General features: G+C 39.2%; 1 protein-coding gene across 1 annotated transcript in view; it reads right to left on the minus strand.

Annotated features, from left to right (window-relative positions):
- Nucleotides 1-9159: 9159 nt before the first annotated feature.
- Nucleotides 9160-21568, minus strand: part of PDLIM4 (PDZ and LIM domain 4) — a 76003-nt gene continuing 63594 nt past the window's right edge. Inside the window, exons 4-7 of the mRNA XM_007432471.3 lie at nucleotides 21065-21243; nucleotides 18228-18385; nucleotides 16881-17001; nucleotides 9160-16350 (exon numbers count right to left, since the gene is read on the minus strand). Coding sequence (XP_007432533.1) covers nucleotides 16146-16350; nucleotides 16881-17001; nucleotides 18228-18385; nucleotides 21065-21243 — 663 coding nt within the window. The 3' untranslated portion in view covers nucleotides 9160-16145. The remainder of the gene's footprint in view (nucleotides 16351-16880; nucleotides 17002-18227; nucleotides 18386-21064; nucleotides 21244-21568) is intronic.

Below are 21568 nucleotides of genomic sequence, written 5' to 3' on the forward strand. Positions count from 1 at the left end.
ACTTTGGCAGCATCCTCAGCATGGCCTAGAATCACGTGGAGAGCCACAGAGATGACCTTGGAAAAACTATGTATAGATGGTTCACAGGAGGGATGGAAATGTTGAACAAAGGCACTTTAAGTCCAGGAAACAAAGAAAACATTAGGAAGAAACTCAGACTGGCTTTGCCCTAACTCCCTAGGTTATAAGAGAGAGGCATGGGAAAACGTGATCAGGCTTTCAAGATTTTGTTAATGTAGCCTATATCAATAAAATATAGTGCCAGTCGAAATTGTGGAGTTGATTTCCTGGTCTAGACTACTTAGAAAAGCTGACAGATCACAATGTGACCTCCACTGGTGGCTTTATATAGATATTAAACAGCAGGGTAGAGACAGCTGACCCTTGTGGGACCCCACAAGGAAGCAGCCACTGAATTTATCTCTTTTCCTCTACTATCACCAACTGAACATCCACTAAAGAAGTATCAGAACCACTGCAAAGCAGTGCCTCCAGTGACCACTGCCTGACCCTGAATCCTGACTGATATGGGTCCAGATAATTTATTTCCTTCAAATTGCTCTAGATGTTGGTCACAAACCACCATTTCAACAACCATTGCTACAAAATGAAGGCTGGAGATGAAGCAGTAGTTGTCTAACACCTCTGCATCCAGGGAGAATGGTAATACCTTCCATATCCAGATCACTTAGTAACTGCTGTGAGGTAAAAACAGGTTCAACATTTGACCATCTATGTGTGTTGGTCCGATCACTTGGGACAAACCCGTGGTTGCCATAGAGGCCATGAACTCCTGGATTCTATCATACCCTGTCTGCCCCATGTGAAGGTTGAAGTCCCTCAATACCAATAGTATTGGTATTGTCTATTGAAGAGGGTAGTCTCTTCCACCAAGTTGGCAACTAGGTCAAGGAGCCCAGGGAAGGATCCTAATGGGTAGTAGGGCAGTATACCAAAAGGACTCTTACTTGTCCCTATGGCTCAACTTCACACATAGGCACTTACACCCAATCACTTCAAGAACAGTCACCCTGGTCACAAACAAAGTGTCATGAAAGATCAGCACCATGCTATCTTCCCAGTCCTGGTGTCAAGACTGGTACAGGACCTGAAATCCAGCTGGACAAATCTCTGAGGGAGCAACTTTCCCATCCTTTTTCATCTGGGTTTCAGTAATACACACAGGTGTTTGTCCACCACCAAACCATGTATGGGCATGATAGAGACAGAGAGACCTGGTGTGAAGCAGCAACATCTTGAGGCCAGGTGTCCTGACCATCTGATCAACAAGCCCTTGGAGTGAGGTCACTGAATTGGAAGAGGAGAGCACTATTAGGTTGAAGAACGTCCCCTGGAATAGCCAACTCAGCACCCCCTGCTATATTTTCCTTTGCCCAACATCACTGAGATGAAGCAGTTGTGTCCCCTCTCCCCCAGGCTTATTTAGTGTTAAAGTTAGAAGAAGCCTGGTTTTCTTCCTTCTCTGGTTTATTTATTAACTTATTTTAGAATTTTCTTTTAATCTTTGCATAAACCATGTCCATGTAGAAGAATTTTGTATAAGACATAATAAACACACTACATTATAAGAACTGAGTAAGGCCTTTAAGCAATTATAGTCTTGAGATTTAAGCCTTCCTTAGCGGTTATAAATGGAGAGAAGCATAATATAAAGAGGGACCAAACGTTGGGTAAAGAAAAGATTACTTTATACTCCTAAGAATGGGAATATATATTTTTACAAACATGAGCATTATTTGTTCCTTTTCAAAAAATGAAAACAGGCCTCCTGTGCTTTACAAAAATAAATATGAGAGAACAGAATTATAAAGAGGCAGAAATGAGAATAGCTGGAGAAACAGAGATGGGCAAGTTGACAACGAACACACAGACACATATGAGTGGCGTTGTATTACTTTCTTAATTCTTTCCATCCCTCCTGTGATTGTAAGTTCAGTTAAAGGCTTTGTTGGCAGGCAAAGAAATATGTCATGTGGCTTGTGTGATGACCACATAGCTGAAATTATTCCGAATCTGCATGGAGCCAAGTGGAGAACACGTGGTCTGGTATGTTTAGAACATCCAGCTCAGGTTCAGAGATTCCAACTAAGATTGAGACCTGTGATTCTTCTGCCTCTCACGGGATTATTTAGAAAAGATAGCTAAAATATATATTATTACTCTTATACAGTAATTCATAGCACTTTTCTTTAACTCCTAATAATCTATTGGTTAACTGCCCAGGATGATTGTAACCCCAAAGATGTTTGGTGTTTCACCATTTAGGTTTTAGGGCAAAAAAATGCAGATGAGAGGAATCTAGGAGATGAAGATGCCTTTGATAAACCAGAAACGGCTCCCCCAGATGAAAAGCATTGCAAGTTCCAGTGATTTTTGGGTCTGAAAGAGAAACAGTGCTGCTCAAAGATGCTCCAGGCATCTTTTTCAAAAGTCCATCTCTCTCTTTTTCCACTTGTGTTTTTCTTTGAGTTTTCATGGTGGAATTCAGCTGATGACAAAGCATGGAGACAAGTAATAAAAGCATCCTTATTTCACTGCCTCTGTTTCAGTTTTAAATTTAGAACACTTATCACAGAAGATCGGTCTGGGATACATGGTGTGCTTCAATGACTAAGCGAGGGTGACTTCATGCTTGGGGGAGAAACATTTTGACCGATGTGGTCAGAGGAAAATATTCTTCAGGAAAACCAGCAACAGCTGCTGACTATGAGCTGGCTGTGTCAGGGCGGCTGCGCTGGACAGGACTGGGAGAGCTTCTCAACCCAGCACAAAGCTCCTGGGGCAGGAGTGCGTTTTTGGATTAGTTATTGGTTTAAATGTGCATATGCTGCTCACTCCCATTGGTGAGTCCAGGTGGCTTACAAATAGTAATATATAATAAAACTCACACTCAATATTCAAGGCAGAAGAAAATACACTCGTGGATTTTACATGTCTGTATGCGCATGTGTTTGTCTGCAACTCCTGTCAACTGCGCCAAAAGACGAGAGGGGATGCAATCTATTATCCTTTTGGAAAAAGCTTACAGTACTTTCTATATGATGGCTCTTATGCTCCACAACAGTGGATAAGATGTTGAATTCAATATATACATTTAATGGTTTAGGATTCTGAGAGCACCTCTTGGGCTTTGCGCATACACACATTTATGTATAGCCCTGCCTATGCACATAAAGCAACTAAGTTAAGAGGTTTTGGGGGCATTAGGAGAAGCCTTCTCTCCCTCCCTCGGCTTCTCTGGTGCCATTAGCTGTGAAGAAGCAGCCATTTTGTGGAGGAGCATTGAATTAGTCCTCATCCTCCACTCTCCTTCTCAACGAAGCTGCATCACCCAACAGTCAGCCAATCAGAGCGCTTCTGGAAAGCATCAGATGTCATGCTAGGGGAGTGCTTTTCCTGCCAATCATCTGACTGGCTGCTCTGGAGGCAGGACCAGTTAAGGAAGACCTCAAAGGCTTCATGTGACCTTCCAAGAGTTGGTGGCTCACTATGACCAAGAGAAGAGTAAACCAGAGTAGAGAGGAGCTGTTTTCTATTGGCTTTGATTGAAAAAAAAATGCAGTTCTTTTATTGCCCAAGAAAAATAATGCTTGATTGCTAGTTTTTTTTCGCTCCAAAATCTCTTTGTGAGTGCAAAACAAACAGGCAGGCTGATTTTTTTTTTTTTTGCAAAGAATGCAAAGGGAAGTTACATAGCTGTAATGAGTAGCAATTATAATTTGAAATCCCTCAGAAGCTTTAGAAATTTTTATTTGAAAGGGGTGATTCAGTAGCAATACAAGAATCTAAAGCAGTCTCTCCAGCTGAGCTGGAGCTGCAACTCCCAGAATTTCTGGCCATTTTGTCTTTTTAAGCAACTGTGGGATTCAGGGAGGTCAGTAGGGAGTAGCCCCAAAAGTCAAGATGGTGGCTGTGACAGGGTGATCAAAGCTCTCCCTGGTTTTTGGACTATATGCTACTGACAGCCCTGGTGAGGTTTGTAGTTTCAACCTTTCTAGAGGGCACAAGGTTGGGGAAAGAAACACACATGGATTACATCACCAAATTGATCACTGCATTACTTCTTGAACATTAGATTGATATCAGTTGTTCATAATGGATTGCATGGTTTTTAAAAAGGGAGCAGAATATATGGAGTAATTGTGGCAGTTCCTATTTCTATTGTATATAAATAAAGACTGGAGGGATGGCCCATAGTAAACATACTTGGCACTAATGGATTGAACTTAAAGAGCCACAATACAGGGTGTTTTTTTTTTTCCTTTTCAGTTCCTTGAGTAGCTTTTCCTCCCATCTCTAAAAGGAAGGGGTTGCTAAAATTAAAAAGGACTAACAATCCTTAGTTGTGCATGTAATAACCTCTGTGGGATGGGAACAATCATCTGAACACTAGAGGTTTTCCAGTGAGAAATGAAACACGCCCTTCTTGATGATCCAGTTAAAACTAAATGACTGATAGGTGCATAAGATTTTGTAGAGAAACATGCCTGAAAATGTTAGGAAAGAGCAAGAACAAACATCTCTAAGTTCCAGATGGTTTTTGCTATACATGACCTACCATGATTTGAACTTGTTTATATTCTTTGGACCACCTATCTTGTTAATAGCTTCCTAGTACAATGTTCTGGTCTCCATTCTTTACAGATTGTGTTTATGGTTTTCGGAGTGGTTATTTCCATCATGACAACATGGGCAGGAAACAGAAGCTAGCTAATCACATCTGGCCTTTTTTTGTTTTATTGCCACAAAAAATGGAAACACATACTGTTAAAGCATGCACAAATGATGCTTTTGTAATTCCAGTAAAAACAAATGCCTGGATCCAACAAAGAAGCAGAGTTTTGCCCACATTTTATCTACAGAACAAGAATTCCATAGAGGCATTTGATATGCATTCAAATGCTCGCTTAGGTGCCAACCGTCTGCACTGCTGTCAACAGAATGTGCATTTCTATGCATATTTTAACATACAGTAACTAGTCACATAATAATGTAAAGTATTTTTCTGAGCATAAGCAGAATTGATTTGGAGAGTATTGCATTTGAAATGCTATATCTTGTGCCCTGTCTAGTGATATAACATTAATTACTGTAACCAATTTATTCTAGTGCATGGAGAAATATAGCACTGATGAGTGAAACCCTCCAGATTTGATCCTGGTATTTTTAAAACAAATTTATCTTTTACATCTTAAGTCATAGATTTTCATTATATGATTCAAGAGTTGGAGGACATTAAAATTTGAACATGACCAGTGTGCTCTGCTCATAAGATATCGGTAGCATTGAGTTGGTTTGAGTTGGTAGCATTGAGTTGAGGCTTTATCTTGCTCACTCCCTATTTCCAATAGAGGTCAAGTGGACATTCCTGGAACTTGGTGGCAGCAGAAAATAGATATAATAATGGCCTACTGTTCATACTTAGCATCCAAAATGAAAAAAAAAAGCTTCAGGAATTTATTGGGTACTTTTTCAATATACAGTCATTCCATAATTATAGTATGAGGCATCCATGAGAAGAAAAAAAGAAGTGGAGTTACTAGCATGGTTCATAGAGAATGCTAAATCATATTGGGTGGGTCCACAACTCCATCAGGCTATTATACCTTGTTCAGCAGGCACATGGTTTGAAAAAAAACTTGGCCTAGCCTTCTGTATGCACTCAATCATTATTGTAATGCTGACAATATATTCATAGCAACCTTTCTTTCCACCTCCTCCCTCAGAAATAGAGGAGAGTCTGAAATGAATGTAGAGGAATAAGAATTGATCCAGAAATCACAAATTCTTTATGACAGCAATCTGGCTTGAAGGCCAAAGTGGTAATTTTTACTCATTAGGTTAGTATTCCCTGTGCAGCAATTCCCAGGAGAAGCTGGATATAGTCTGACTTTCAACCACTCCTTTTTTGGCCTCCAGTCTTGGTTGGCCAAGGACATGGTCCCACATTTCTCACAGTTGGAAACAATTTATCAGCAGAAGGAAACTGGCAGACAGAGAGGCTGAAACCACACAGTGTAGTCAGAGATGAGGCTCTGGAAGGGCCTCTAAGAAATCCAGCCCATCTTCTATGGAACAGGTCTAGTCATTGAAGAACTGCTGCAATCATTTACCTCGTTTGTGTGGGCAGGGAAGAGGTTCAGAAATGGCACAAAAGCAGAGATGATGCAACTTGGCTCAGGGTCCTGGGGGGAAACAGAGCACGCTGGAAGACATCAGAGTGGAAACACAACTGTTGCTAAAGCTAGCCCAGGAGTAGCAATGATGCACCAAAATGCCACTCATTGCTTCAGAAGGGTTTGAACAAGATCAGGCTCACAAGCTGGTTTTGCTGTGGGTACAAACCATTAGCCTTTATCAGAGCTTGTAAGAAGTCCTGAGTAAATAGCCAGGCCTGGATCTCTGGTCCAATCTGAGCTCCTTGAATTTATTCCACTCTCTTATTATGCAAGCAATACAAGCATTTTACAGCTGGTATGTAATTTTAAAACCAATGTTGACTAGGATGCACAATCACATTATCCTGGACATTCCCTGTAGCCTCTGTAATATACAGCACACAAGAAAGTTCAAATAGACTTTTAGGTTCTTCATGGTCTAAAACTTAAATAAAGTAAACAAGCTCCAAATTGCTGAGTATCATACTTGTACTTTACGACTACTTTTCAGGTAAGAGGGGCTTTATCAAAGGAGTAACTCTTAGTATAAACACAGTCTAAGTTTGCCTGAGTAAAAAAAAATCCTATTCCAGAGAAATTACAAGGAGCAGCATCTGCAGGTTCTGACTGCTTTCATCAGAATGACAAAAACAGCATCATGTTGCAAGCTCTGCCTCTTTTGGGTGTGCATGTAGAAAATAAATCTTGTGTCCAATGCCATTCTCTCATCAGTCTGACCCTCCCACCCCCAACCCCCGTCATGGATGCTGCTGGTCACAATATTAGCCTCATGCAGATAAAAAAAGACTACAGATTATGTAATACACTTATGCATAAGCCTTTCCAAACCATTCTAGATTTCTTCCCCCTACATATTTCTTCCCCATGCTGTATTTCAGCCTTTCCCAACCTAAGGTTTTGTGTACGTGTGTGGGGAGACTAAAATTCCCACCCAACATGGTCAACAACCATAGCGATGGGGAACTGTAATCTCAGCACATCTGGAAACTCTAGATTGACAAAGACTAGCATACATGTTTGGCTGCTGTCCTGGAAGGTGGCAACAGCAAATTTCCATACCTTGCCAAGACAATAACATGGACATTTCCAGGTCAAGCCTGACTCAAGGGACACTTTATTGTTTCAGTCTAATGCAGTGTTTCTCAACCTTGGCAACTTTAAGACATGTGGACTTTAACTCCCAGAATTCTCCAGCCAGCCATGGTCTAATGTGATGGGAACCTTTGTGTGCCAGGGGTGCTTTTGATGTTTAGATAGGCCAATCCAAACTCTTTCAACTAACTAAGCTTACGTAAAAGATAATACACCAACCAGCAAGGGGAATGTAAAAGCCTGAGATGAAGAACAAGAGAGGGCTAGCTGCCTGTTCTGTCTAATGAAGTCAGTTACTAGCAATTATAACTAAATAGTGAAGGTAGAATAGTGTGTCCTTAATCGCATAGGTGGCTAGGAGCGATTGTAAGGGAGCTGCTACTCCTGCCCACAGCATTTGCTGCCTGATGGGGTTGCTTCACTGCCTAACAGTGGTGCTACATGGCAGGGAGAACTATGGCTATCATTCAAAAATAGGTCTTCAAAAGACATTTTTCTATGTCCGTTCTAGCAGTCTGTCACTCAACAGGAATTGGGAATAGCAAATTCACATTAGCAAGCAATTGTCTTTTCTTAATATCAATATTCACTTTGCATTTTGCACTTAGACTGGAATCACATTTGTTCTGGCTTTGTGGCATCACTTTCTTAAGAAGAACACTTATCCTTTAAGCTTCCTTCTCTCTTTACTGATGATGATGTTGATTCCATTTATCTACTGAGGTCATCACTTCATCAAACATTATATGATGCAAGCTCTGATCCCCCAAAGCTTACATTGCAGTAGATGTGTGTACTACAACATTCTTTGCCTCAATCATTCTGTATAGATTGGTAGGAGAAAAAAAAACAAATTAAAATGTAGTCAAAATGATAGATATTGCTGGTAACCCCATTCTGTATTTCCCCTACATATTCATATTTAAGGACAAAATTGCAATCGGTGCCTAGTCTAATGGAATTTGCTATTGCAGTGTGATGTATAAGGCTATCAGTGGATATTGTTCACGACTGCCGGTATGGCCTCTTACCAGCTGTGGGAAATATGTGAGTATCGCTATTCTAATCGTCTTTCCAGAGGCATCTCCTTATGGGCCACCAGGGGAGTGGAATGTTGAACCAAAGGGTCTATTACATCTCTCTTTCATGTCTTCACATTTTCAACATGTAACTCATTCTGCCGGTTGCAAATATTGTGTCTCGTTCAAAGTGGTGTCCTGTTTTACAATTGTTCTTTTAAGGCTGGGGGGCCGGGGGGCAGAAGCAATTCCAGAACAGGCATCCTTACTGCTCACATGCAGAAAATTCTTGTCTGCTGTGATATATGCATACATTGTGCTTTTTCCACCTCCTCAGAACTGTAGTAGTAGTAGTAATAAAAAATAGCATTCATGCGATGATTTAACTGATTTATTTAACAAGCTGATTGCCCTTGTTCATCAACTCCACATTCTCCCTAATAACAACATACAAGACTATACGGGAGCTCTGATGGCTTAGGACACAGGCTTTTCTTGACCAGTGTGGTCTAAGGATTATGGTGTTGGGTTAAGGCCTGGCTTGTGTCCACTCCCAGCCATGGAAGGTCACTAGGTGACCTTTGGCAGTCACTCCTTCAGCCCAACCTACTCCAGACAATTGTAGTGAAGTAGGGGAAAGCTGGATATGTGTGGATGGGTGGGTGCGTGCGTGCGTATGTGCCTCCTGAAGCTCCTGGAAGAAAGGTAGGAAATAGAAACTTAACAGGTAAATAACCAACCAACCAACCAACCAATCAATCAATCAATCAATCAATCAATCAGCATTCTATGTTATGCAGCAGCCAACCTGATGCATCCAGTCAGGATCAAACATAGTGTGCCAGGTATATCATCCAAAGAGCATTATTTTATTTTCAGAAGCACAGAAACAATACACAATAACAAATTACAGGTGGCAGCAAAAGGAGACATACACAGACTAGGTATTGATCAGTGAAATTGTACAATAGCAGAGTGAAATGCTGGTTTAAAAATAATCGTCTTCACTTGCTGGGAGAAAGACAGATAAAAAGGAATAATTTTTATACCTAATTTCTTGCGATAGGAATTTCCACATGGCAGATGTGACAGTTGCTAATGGTATCTCTGAAGGCAAAGGCACATACAGATTAAGTACACTTGCCTGTCATAAAAGGCAGGCAAGATCAAAGGGGGGATGGGAGATGATGCTTCAGGCATCAGGTCACAAGCTCTTACCAGCACCTTGACTTGCACGTGGAAATGCACTGGTAGCCAGTGTACTGTAGCTGATGCAATAAAGGTTTTGCACAATCCCAGTATTTTCTTCCAGTCAAAATTCTAGCAGCTTCATTTTGCAGTAATCAAATCAGCAAGTGGTTTTCTGTAATTCAATTGATGAGTAACTAACATATGTAGGACCATGGCCAAGGCTGACCTAATCAGCATCAGACTTGTTCAGTACGCCAACTGAAGCAGAGCAAAATAACTCCTGTACATTTCTGTCTTTGTTACATCCAGTACATGCTGGTCTCGAATTAAACCTTCTGCAGCACTAAACTTTAATCCATAGGATTCCATAAGGCTCGGGCACTATGCCATGCCATGATTGGCATCTGCAATATGCACACACACAGTGAATTTGGCTGCAGGGTTGTATGAACCCTGCAATTCTTCTGGTGACTGAGTATAGTCTGTACCATTTGAATTTAAAACATTCAGATCTGTCTAAGACAGAGATTTGCTAGCATGGAAGTTTCTGCAAAATGGACCCAAAGCAGGCCAGGCCTAATTAGCCTGCCTACTTTATGCTTGAACATGCCCTGATACATCCAAGGAGAAGAGGCTTTAGATGAAGAGGAGCCATCTTCTTGGAGGGGGATATATTACTGTGCAATCACTTGCACTGGGCAATTGCTATTCACCTCTAACATGAACACACACATACACAAGGATATATATTTTGTGAATAGTGCATAAGTAGTGAACGAGGCATAGCCTGAGAAAAATACACGAAAGAGGCTATAGTTCTCCAGGAGCCAGTGCACTTCTGAAAGACCACAACCCGTCTAAGAGATTTTCCAGACCATTGGTTAATATGCAATAAATCAACAGATATTATTCACATTATTTCACAATATTCAAAATTCTTTCAGCTGTCATCTTTAACAGCATTAGTTTGACATTAGGAAACTATTACTGTTTCCTCATGTTTGTGTGTTTATTGCTATTGCAAATATTGTGTAAAATATGAGTAGGTAAGTGCCATGGCCTCCTACTGGATAGTACAAAAAGAACAATGCAAACAATAAGCCAGCAATAGTGGATTTTTTTTTTTTTAATGAATCTTCTCTTCTGGCATTCCACAGGACTTAATTCCAGAAAAGTGTGTAAGATGGTGACTTTAAAGACATAAAAAGCTAAGTTAAAAGGGTGTGCTTTGACATCCTTTCTAAAATAGAGATGGGGACCAAACACAATTCCAGAGAGAATTGGTACCATGGCCTGGCAACCTCATTTAGCCAAGTCATGAGTGAGCTGCTTGAATAGAGGGTGACCAAGAGACACCTTTTGGTCACCATCTATCACCTCTGTCAAACTGATTTTATATTCCTCATTCTGCTGTTTTCAGCTTTGCCTCCAAAGAATACTGGATTTAGGGTCCCCCAGATATATTGGACTTAAACTCTGATACTTCCTAATCAGCGGGGCCAGCGTGGAAGGCTGCCTTAGATCACTGCACAATGTTTTGCCATTGGTGTTTGTTCCATTCATAGATATCTTCTCATGGGCATCAGTTCTGCTTCAGCCTTCAAGAAAAGTTTGTTCTGTACTAAAAGAAAATATTATGTCTTTATGATTGTTTGCTTCTTTGTCTTTTTATACTTGTGTCAGATAAGGTATCCAAAGGCAGATGCCTTAACTAATTCATTGGCTCATTCATTGCTTCAAAAGACATCTCTGCAGAGAACCTCTGATTATGTCCAGTCCAGTATTATAAAAGAAAAAAATTATCTTCACCTTATCTATTGTTAGTAGTGGTACATCATATGCTAAGGGTGAAGTTCAAAGTCATCCAAGCAGATTTTTGTTCACATAATAGGGCCTTTTTTTCTTTACCTTTATTTTATAGCCCTACTCCCAATTTCTCCTCAAAATCTACTCCAGAGAGTTGGGAGATTCTCTCAGATCAGTATTTGATAGGCAGGGGAAGACTGAAAGGAAGGGAACTTGTCATCCCTGGCTTCAGTGGATGATCCATGATCAAAATACCTCAATAGATTTCCCCCTTAATGCTACAATCTGTTGATTTGCCCTGGTTTTTTGCTTGTTTTGTTTTGTTTTTTTGTTTTGGTTGAAGAAGAAATACCAGTGCTGAAATCAATGTATGATCAGGAGCACAGAAATCTAGTAAACAGTTGTCACAGCATCCTGACGGCTGGGAATATAAGAGAAATATATTATCAGCCGTATAGTTTATGAATATGACGGACTATGATATAATGAAAAACTCTTAAGGCTACAGTAGTGGTGATGAAATAGCTGCTAAGTCATAATTCATTTGATAATGAGGTGGACTCATAATACATTTAAACTCCATACACACTGTTTTTCTAAAACGCTTTGCCGTATTGTTGAACAGTCACTCAACAGAAATAGAAACAATCTTATCCTTTGACTGAACTGGCAATAAACCACATTCTGGTTTTAATAATATGCTGCAAGACAAATTTTGTATAGGATAAGGGGCACAGCTAGAAGGAAAGAATTTGTAACAAAATATTCTTGTGCAAGGTGGCTCCATTTTCAATACCCCAGGAGTTGTCAATTCATAAACAGAAACTAGCAAGAGACAATTTGTAGTAATTTTGATCGCTAACAACTTCTGTGCAGATAAAAGATAAGGAAAGTTTCATTCCTTGGCCAGTAAAGCTATTTGCATATAGTAAACCCTAAAACAGATAACTGAATAATAGCTACACAATCAGTTTATGCAGTTTATAATGCCCACGGCTCAAGACTAATGAAACTATTTATGAATTTTCAAGATGGGCCACCTGTTTCAATATTATTATAACATATCTGAAGTAGACAGCAGACACCTGCAGGGTGAAAAACAGGCTTTGAAATGAAGCCGCATGGGGGACAAAAAGCACCGCCAACTGATCTATAGCCTAGTATATCAGAAACCTAAGTCTCACCACATAACAGAAAAAGTTGACTACATGAGGTTTGTGATGCTCTTTCCAGTCCAGAAATATCTGGGCTCATTTGTTTGCAAGTAAGCTTCTTTCCTATGAGGCTTTCTCTTCATTGTCAAGCAGCTATATGATTATTATAACACATGCATATAGAGAGAGGTCCACCTTTTAGATTTCAGCTTTGTTGCAGCAACTATTTGAGAAATGAAATAAGCATAATGAAAATGATATATGATTGACTTTAGCAATTTTTAAACTGATAAATGTTTTAAGAAAACTAGAATCAAGGTCTGCATATTCTAAACTATTACAATGAAACATATACTTGTATCTCAAACTGTATTAAAGAATTCATGCTGCAAATTCTTCAAATAATTTTTCCAAGTAGAAAGTTTTAATGAAAAACAAGCTTGCTTTTGATCAGATCTTGTATCTGATTAAAAATAATGGCTGGCTTTACTTTTTTGATTTCAAAAATCGCAAGGCATATAGGTAAATTGCTCACCCAGCAACTCTGGTAAAAACACCCTTATTTCTAAGCCTAGAAATAAGGGTGGCTGTTTAAGGCACTTTCCAAAGACCATGGGTAGGCAGTCTGCCACCTCACTGGAATGCACCCTCCAGGCAAAATCCTAATTACGAGTCAGGAAAGGTTGCTTGTTTATCAAACTCACTTGATAATGAAAGGACAGAAGATGTGAGACAAACTGGGAAGACGCTTTGGTAAAGCCAGATGTTGTGAATTATCCATTAAGTTTCAAGGGCCAGAGCATTATGTACCAATTTTGAATTGAAAGGTACCCAGCAATTTGTAAAATTGCAGGTTCATACTATATGCATTCCACGGAGCACTTCAAAGAGTAACCCACAAAACCGTATAATCATGCCTGGGGCCTTAAGGATCAACAAAAGTAATAAGCTGAATTGGAGTAAATGCTCACGACTATTGCAAAAGAAATAGTTCTCTGTTGGCAACCAATAAATGAAACAGCGACAATATTGCTTGATTATTGGTAACTATAATAATACATAAATCTTTCCTGATTTACTGGTATGATTCCACTAAGAGACAAACACAAACACTAGGCCAGAAAACCATAAAAATTGGTGATAAATGGTGATAGAACTGCAACCCTTACCTTAGAATTGGAAGCTACTAAAAAAAGTTTCAAATAGGCCTGTTGATACATTTCCCACCTGATGGGAAACTTTACATAATAGAGTTAATGTGAAAATACTAAGTGTTGCAATGCTTTAGTAACTAATTGACTAGTTCCATATTTATAAACCAAAAAAGGTATTCCTGTTTAATTGGGCAGCAAATTAAAAAAAAAAAACAGCAATGCAATGCTAAGATACCTTACTTATTGCTGATGGCTAAGAATAGGTTGTAGCAGAGGTGATGCTTCTGGGACATCATCAATGTTTCCCCTGCAAGCAGTGGCGGGCAGAATGCTACCAAATGGAATTTTGTAGGCACTTCAAGGACAGGGGATCAGCAGCTTCGCATCCATGAGGACATCACAGGCCCTTTACAACAGAAGGATGTTGCTGGAGGGCAAAGGGAAAAAAGATGGAGGGAAAGCTTCTTCTAAGCGTTCTATGGCTTGCATGGCTTGCAGGGTCTGGGACTCACTCTGGATTGCTGAGTAAATGATTTTTAATATATGCATTTATAACAACTGCAGATGGAAAAAAATCTCATTAAACTCAGTCAAGCTTCTTTAAATGAGAACCCTAAAAATACAGAAGATATGGTATAGAGAACGATATTTTAACTAAAAGCACATATTTTTCTTCATCATTGTTGCCACATTTTACTTGTTAAAGCATAATGTACCTTTCACACTGGACAAGTTTCACCCTATGTTATCAAGAAATAAATGTTTTGTCTGTCTGTCTGTCTGTCTGTCTGTCTATCTATCTATCTATCTATCTATCTATCTATCTATCTATCTACTATCCATCCATCCATCCATCCATCCATCCATCCATCCATCCTATCCATCCTCTATGTCTATTTGTCTGAAATGAGGCTTAATTTTCTTATAATTGTATGGACTTTTTCATTCAAGTTATTCATTCAAACATGAGGGGACTTCAATGTGACCCAGGTAAATTCAGCTCTGAAAACTCAAGGTCAAAAATAACTTTGTGATCATTGCCCTATTGTTATCTGGATTTTTTTATTTTATGTTGACTGAAATTATTTGCATCTAGAGATGAATATTCAAATTCAATTTAACTGTATCTGAGAAGAATTCTATATTTCAGGCTTCAATATAAAATCTTGTGGCTTAAATGCAAAGGAGGAAGTAGTAGAAATAATTGTCCATGTGATTTGATACAAGGGAATAACAGCAAGAGAGATCATGGTATCTCATAGAAAAGAAAGAAAATTGGTATCATATGTTTACGCTGGTCTGACCATAATAAAGTTTTGATTGACTGATGGTATCATATGTAAAGATTCTGTCATATCTGATTTTTGTACGTGCATTCTCACAGTTATGTTTACACAGAAGAATTTACATCTGAGAGTTCTTGATCTTAATACAAGTGTCGACATCACATGATCTAGAAGATCCTGAGAACACACTAATCATCTTTAACCAGATCACTGCTCTCAACCAACTGAGGGTCATCTATAGGCTTCCAATAATATTTTCTCTCAGACAGTTGAAAGGGCAGTTAGGCAATGAGTCCCAGCAGAAAGCTCCAGCTGTTAATGCTGCCATGTGTCACGAGTGTGGCAAAAAGGGTTTTTTTAAAATTTTGATTGTTCCAGAAAAGGTGTGAAACCACTTTTGCATTATTGCTAAGAAAACTACATGTCCATGTCCATGAATAGGGCTATAAAATCTGGGCTGCAAAACAGTCAACCAATACATGGCACGAAAAAGATACAGAACCCTCTAGCGTGTTGCTGCCATCTAATGGTTGTCCAAATTTTTGCTGCTTAGATATGGTAACCCAAGTATGAAGTCACCAGGAGTGAAGATCAACTCAAAGAAGATTTTGCCTTTTTTGCAAGTAGAAAAGGGCATTTGTTTCCTAGGTACTAAGCAGAACTAAAATAAGCAATAGGCAGCAACTATAACAACAGCACTTGAAAAAGGATTTATAAGAGAACTTCTCTGTTTAACTATATTAAAAATAATAATAAACATGGTCTCAGTGTTCTATACCCTGAAAGCCACAAAGCAGTATTTATGGCATATCTATATTACTGACAAAAGTAAAATTTAATGCAATGCTTTAAACTGTCAGTTCTTAAAGTGCCTTATTTTTAAATGGGACAAAATTAAAAAAATACTGGTTGTATATGTAAAAGTTCTTTTTAGAAAGCATCTATTTTTACATAGATTTTGGATGGTCTACAACAAATATTTGCAATTAAAAAAAAAACCCAACAGCACAACAACCAAAAAGCAAAGTGTCATAAAGAAATGGGGGGAGCGATTCTTTTCAAAGGCTTTCTGCAACCAGTACTATCCACCTAAGGTTCCAAGGATAACTCATTTTATCTCTGAAAGGTATTTTACTGAGAGTTGAGTAATTGGAGTTGATTATAGCCATAACTTTAAAACAGAGGCTGTGCTTGTGGACGGCTGTGCCACCTTTTGACCTCGCTGGGAAATACGAGTATTTATTTAGACAAGTTCAACTTTGGCATTGGGATAAACAGCTACCACGTCGTATCCTTCTGGTGGTTTAACCCTTTCCTTGGCATGCGTCTCACAGTAGAGTTGTTCCTCGATGAAGAAGTAGCCTCTTTGTTTCAGGTTGAGGCCACAGTCGTCACACATGAAACATTCTGGATGGTAGAGCTTGTCGCGGGCTTTCACTATTGTGCCGCTGTTAGAATGAAGGAGGGCAGAGAAGATAAGAAAGTTAAATACTTAAAACCATTAATATTTATTGCAGGTCACTTGAGTGGTTACATAAGCCCAAGCAGTTGTATTTCGCCTAGGCACATCTCTGGCCCATATGACAAAGACTAAAAGGCTTTGCCTCGGCTGCCTACAGAAGCCGAACATGAGCAGCTGCTCCTAATTCCCAATGCCCTGAGCCAACTGGATTCCAATGAAATCGGGGAATCCTCTTTTGTATGGGGCTGTGTACTCATTTTGGAACAACGAAGGTACTTTGGATCAAGAGACTAACATAACTAAATGTTAAAGCTGCAATACATATTTAATTAACCTTCCTGTGAAAGAAGCAGTCCAGATGCCATCCTGCTCTTACAATTCCACCCAGCACATAACGCAGTTTTATGGCATACGCTACAATGAGAGTTTAAAATGAAACAGATGGCACATTTATTCGTTAGCTTTCCCAAAGAGGATATAAACTGTTAAGGTTCCTGGGGAGATTCATGTACTTACACAATTCCATTACCACATCTGGTGCACTCGGGGAGCACCTGCAAGGTAGACATGGCCCCACCCAGTTTAGGGACTGGAGATTTGATATGTCTTGGACTGGTCACTTTGTCGTACTTTTCACCTGCCAAGAATTTAAGATAAGATTTCAGCATTATTGATTAAAGGCATGTGGAATGTCCCAGCTATGCAAACTTCTTTGTTTAAATAATTCTTCTTGAATTCTTCTTGAATTCAAAAGGTAAGGTTATCACGGGGTAAGTCTGTTATATGCACTCCTCCCTTTCTTTATCACTGGAGTGATAAGAAGATGCTAAGGCTGCACCCACAGAAAGAAGAAAATCCTTTCAAAATCAATGGGATTTATTTCTGAGCTAATATGGGGCTATATGTCAGATGATATAAAGATTAGGGAACAGGTGACCAGCATTAACCATATTTATTTTAAAATGGTAGCATGACTATAAGAATGAGAAAGCCATATACCATGTGAATATCATATGAAGTTCTGTTTTACTAGATAAAACCAGACATTAACCTTTTGGAAAAACGGAGTGAGAGATATTAAAAAAGTAACAAAGGAAAGCTGGTACAAAAAGAGTTGTACAGAGGAAACACAGAAGAACAAATGATGTTGCCCAATATAGAAAATGTTTTTATGTATGGGGGGGGGAGATATGACCTCTTGCCATGTAAAGGAAACGAAGTCCAGCAATAACACGGCTAAAGTGCACTTTTACAGCTTGCCGGATTTATTTGTTTTACTGTATGTCAGGACTCAGGGAGACCTTTAAGAGTCTGTACTAAAAGCAAGATGGCATGTTAGAAGCTGGCTCTTTTCAAGGGTTGTGTTATGAAAAGGCCTATGTAATCTGAACTAACCAGAAAAAAAAAAAAAGAATGGAAGTCATGAAATCTTTACATACATACATACAAGATTATATACATGCAGCATGTAATGCTCATGAATACATTCATACTCAGATACCAGTGTTCAGGTTCTGACTGCTCTGCAAACAGCATATGCATGCTTTCAGCATTTGCTCACTAATACTGATGTCAATGTCCCTTCTCTTTTTTAAATCACATATTCTGGGTGATTTTCCTTATTTTTTTTCTTTTCCAATCATCATCATCATCATCATCATCATCATCATCATCATCATCCCATCAAACAACATCTGCCTATCCCAGCTCCTTGTGAAGGACTCGATAGGTAGATAAAAATGTCAAATCCAGTCTAAACATCTGTGCAACCAACAAGAATAATCAAGAATTATTGTATGTATGGTTTCTAAGACTGGCATGTACGTTGAAGTGTGCATAAAAGAGGAGTGTGGCACTCCTTACCATTCTCTCCGGCTTCCAACATGCCCTGCAGATACCGGAAGGAACCTGACTGCTTAGGTTCTGAAACAGGCCTTTCATGATCTTGTAGCATTTTGTACACATCTGAGTCTGTGTCAATTCCATTTTTGTTCCTTGGTAGAGACCTTAGAGGATCAGCACTATTTGAACAGAAAATGAAGATCAACCAACTGAAGAGATACCAACCTAAAGTCCATCAGAGAAAAGGGGTCGTTTATGAGGAGTTTCTTTTACAATATTTTCTAGAACTGTTTCATCAAATTATGAGCTTGATAACTGCAACTTTTTGCAAACAAATCCTATGTTTACTATTGAGGATTCAATTATTTGTTTCTCCTTTGTTGTTTCTAGACTGATTGTTGCTCATGAACAACCTATTATATGCAAAAAACTGCCAATGAAGGAGCCCTTGAGTTCACTCTACTGGGTACTGAACCATCTATTTAAGACTGACCAGTAAGTGCAGGACAGCTGCTGCAATTCATTGTGAATTACTGTGCTACACATGGATTGCATTTTTTAAAAAAATGCATTAAATTAAATTACTGAAGGATTTGGAAGTCTTCCAGTCATTGAATAATATTTGGCACTGGAGTTATTTTTTGATATAAATGGCAAACATATATGGCTAAGAAGTCAAAATTAATGGTTGCTCATACTGTTACAATGGGTCAGTTGGGGGAGATCTCCCTATTTTGCCACCCATAAATGGAGGAGTGAAATTGAAGCTCATTTCAGTTCAGCCTTATTTATGTGCTGCCTTCTTAAACTTTACATGCCTCCGCAAACCCCTGGAGTGATACAGCAGTGTGATGGCCTTCATAAAGCCCTTGAAAAAAGTGTGTGGGGGTGGGAAATGACAGCCTCAGGATAGGAGCCCAAGGATGGTGAATTCTTGAAATTGCTGGATAATTTTGCCACCATTTTAGCCAAAACTGCTGAAATTCCTCTGTGAATTTTTTCCAGCTATTTTTTTACTGGTTTCATCTTCATCATCCCAATTAGATTTCCTATTCCTTGTTTATCTGCATCTGGAATCAATAAAAATTATGAATTCTAATTTGATAGCTTTTAAACATCTAAAATATTTTTAATGAGCCACCTCCCATCTTAGTTTTATTCTATTCATGGTATTAAAGAATACAGCCGTAATCTGTTAAGCGTAAGCGTTTATAAAATCCAATTAAGGCATTATTCAAACACTGAGGTCTACAGTAATGTCCTCCACATGATAGGAATTATGCTTTCAGAAGTATGTATATTTAGCTCCAAAGTACATTTGTACCTTGGAAACTGCAGCATCTCAACTTAATATATGGCCAGCCCCAACTTTCTACCCTTTTGAATTTATCTTATTCACACAACATACCATTTGCAGGACACTTGATGTGCTGTGTGGTTAATTCTAGTCAATGGCCTAAGGATGCTACTGTTGGACAAGCCCAGATGTCTGAACTGAATCTATCAGGCCAGACCAGTTTCAATCTCAGGCCTGAATATTCATTTATTACAAAAATGTATCCTCACCCCACGTTTAACAACTTCCTCATGCCTATTTAAAACTATTACTATCTAGCACTATATATGCAATTTAATACAGTGGTACCTCGGGTTACGAATGCCTCTGTTAATGAATTTTTCAGGTTACGACCAGCTCCGGCCGCAAAAATTTACCTCGATTTGCGAACTCTGCCTCGGGGTACGAACAGGATACGCGGCCATTTTCCCTCCTGTGACATGTGGTCCGCGGCCATTTTCCACCCCTGACACGTGGTCATAGGGAGGGGGACTCTTCCTCCAAGCAATAGCCGCCTCCCTGTCCTCCACGCCAGAACGGATTAACGGTAATTACATTGAACCTTATGGGGAAATTTGCTTCGGGTTGCGACCAATTCGGGGTGCGACCAGAGTCACAGAACGAATTAAGTTCGTAAACTGAGGTTCCACTGTATTACACATTTTTTTCAGATGGCTTTACGAATGGGAAAGTTCTAACATGAATTTCATTTCTCTTTTGCCAAGTTACTTTGAAAGAATTTTATTAGGCTGCTATTTTAACAATCGTGTACTAAGAGATAAAGCAAACCTGTAACACAAAAACACTGTTTTACCCATGGTTTGTTGAACAAGTCATAATAGCCACTTTCATATGCTAAGCTCTAAACCATGGTTTAAAAAAATATAACAAAGTGGGTTTCAGATAACTCAGAAACCAATAACATGTGATATGTGAACCCAGTCACAATATCCTTTAATTAGGGCTCCCCTGCCTGGGGTGCAAAAATCTGAGCCATCACTAGCAGCATAAAGATGCAGAAAACTCCCCCTCTTTCCTGCCATCTACTGGCCATCTGGATTTCTGGACCCCAGGTAGGGCAGCTTGACTTTTAGTGAAACAGTTGAATAGTTAGATGATTCGTTTAGGAAATACTGCTGAAATAATTTGTCTCAAGTATTTAACCCCATTTTAGGTGGAGCAGGGGATGCTCTTCCCACAAAAGCACAGTGTGTGTGTATGTGTGAAAGAGTGCAGGATTTTCATTTGGAAAAATGGTGCAGAGAAACAATTGACAGTTACCTTTTCATACTAGGGGTACCATATCTGGACTAAAAATATCCAGATATGGATGACCACTAAATGGACATAAAAAGTGAGAGTTTTCTGTATCTCTCTACTACCATCTAGCAGTTGCCTGTATTTCTGCAGCATGGATCCAGCAGCTCTACTTCACAGTAGCCTTCATCAGTTCAACTCCTCCACCCCCAACCAGATATTTCTAAAAGCAACTCAGTTGTCATGTCCACTTTTTACTCCATACCTTTGGGGAGTTGTGATATGGAGACCACTCATCTGTGATGGTAAACTAGAATCTGGACTGTTGTTTGCATACAAACGCGAAGGATTATTATATTGCAAATTTAAGATCTGCTTATTGTCTGTTGGACTTCCTCCGGGTGAAAAGGCCATGGGTCTTCTGTTCAGAGCAGGTCCATTATCCTAAACAGAAGAAGAAATCAAGATATGTTGTCACTGCCAGTAATAAACTACTACTTCTGTTAAATGCAGGCCCATGTCAGTAGTTTGTAAGTATCCACCTACTGCAAACAATATTTCTTTAATAATAATGGAACCTGTGAATTGGGGGACAAAGAATCAGCAAAGAGGATCTGTTTGGGCATGAGGAATATACATACATACATATATATACACATACATACATACACACATACATACATACATATATTTCATATGTGTAAGACACCTGTTGTAGAACATCTAACTTCTGTTGCATCTAAGTTAACTGAAATACACATTCAAGTTA

Source organism: Python bivittatus, unplaced genomic scaffold, assembly GCF_059951505.1.
Source record: "Python bivittatus isolate LINGU-HERP-01145 unplaced genomic scaffold, Pbiv_v1 ctg000080_np1212, whole genome shotgun sequence".
Classification (NCBI taxonomy): domain Eukaryota; kingdom Metazoa; phylum Chordata; class Lepidosauria; order Squamata; family Pythonidae; genus Python; species Python bivittatus.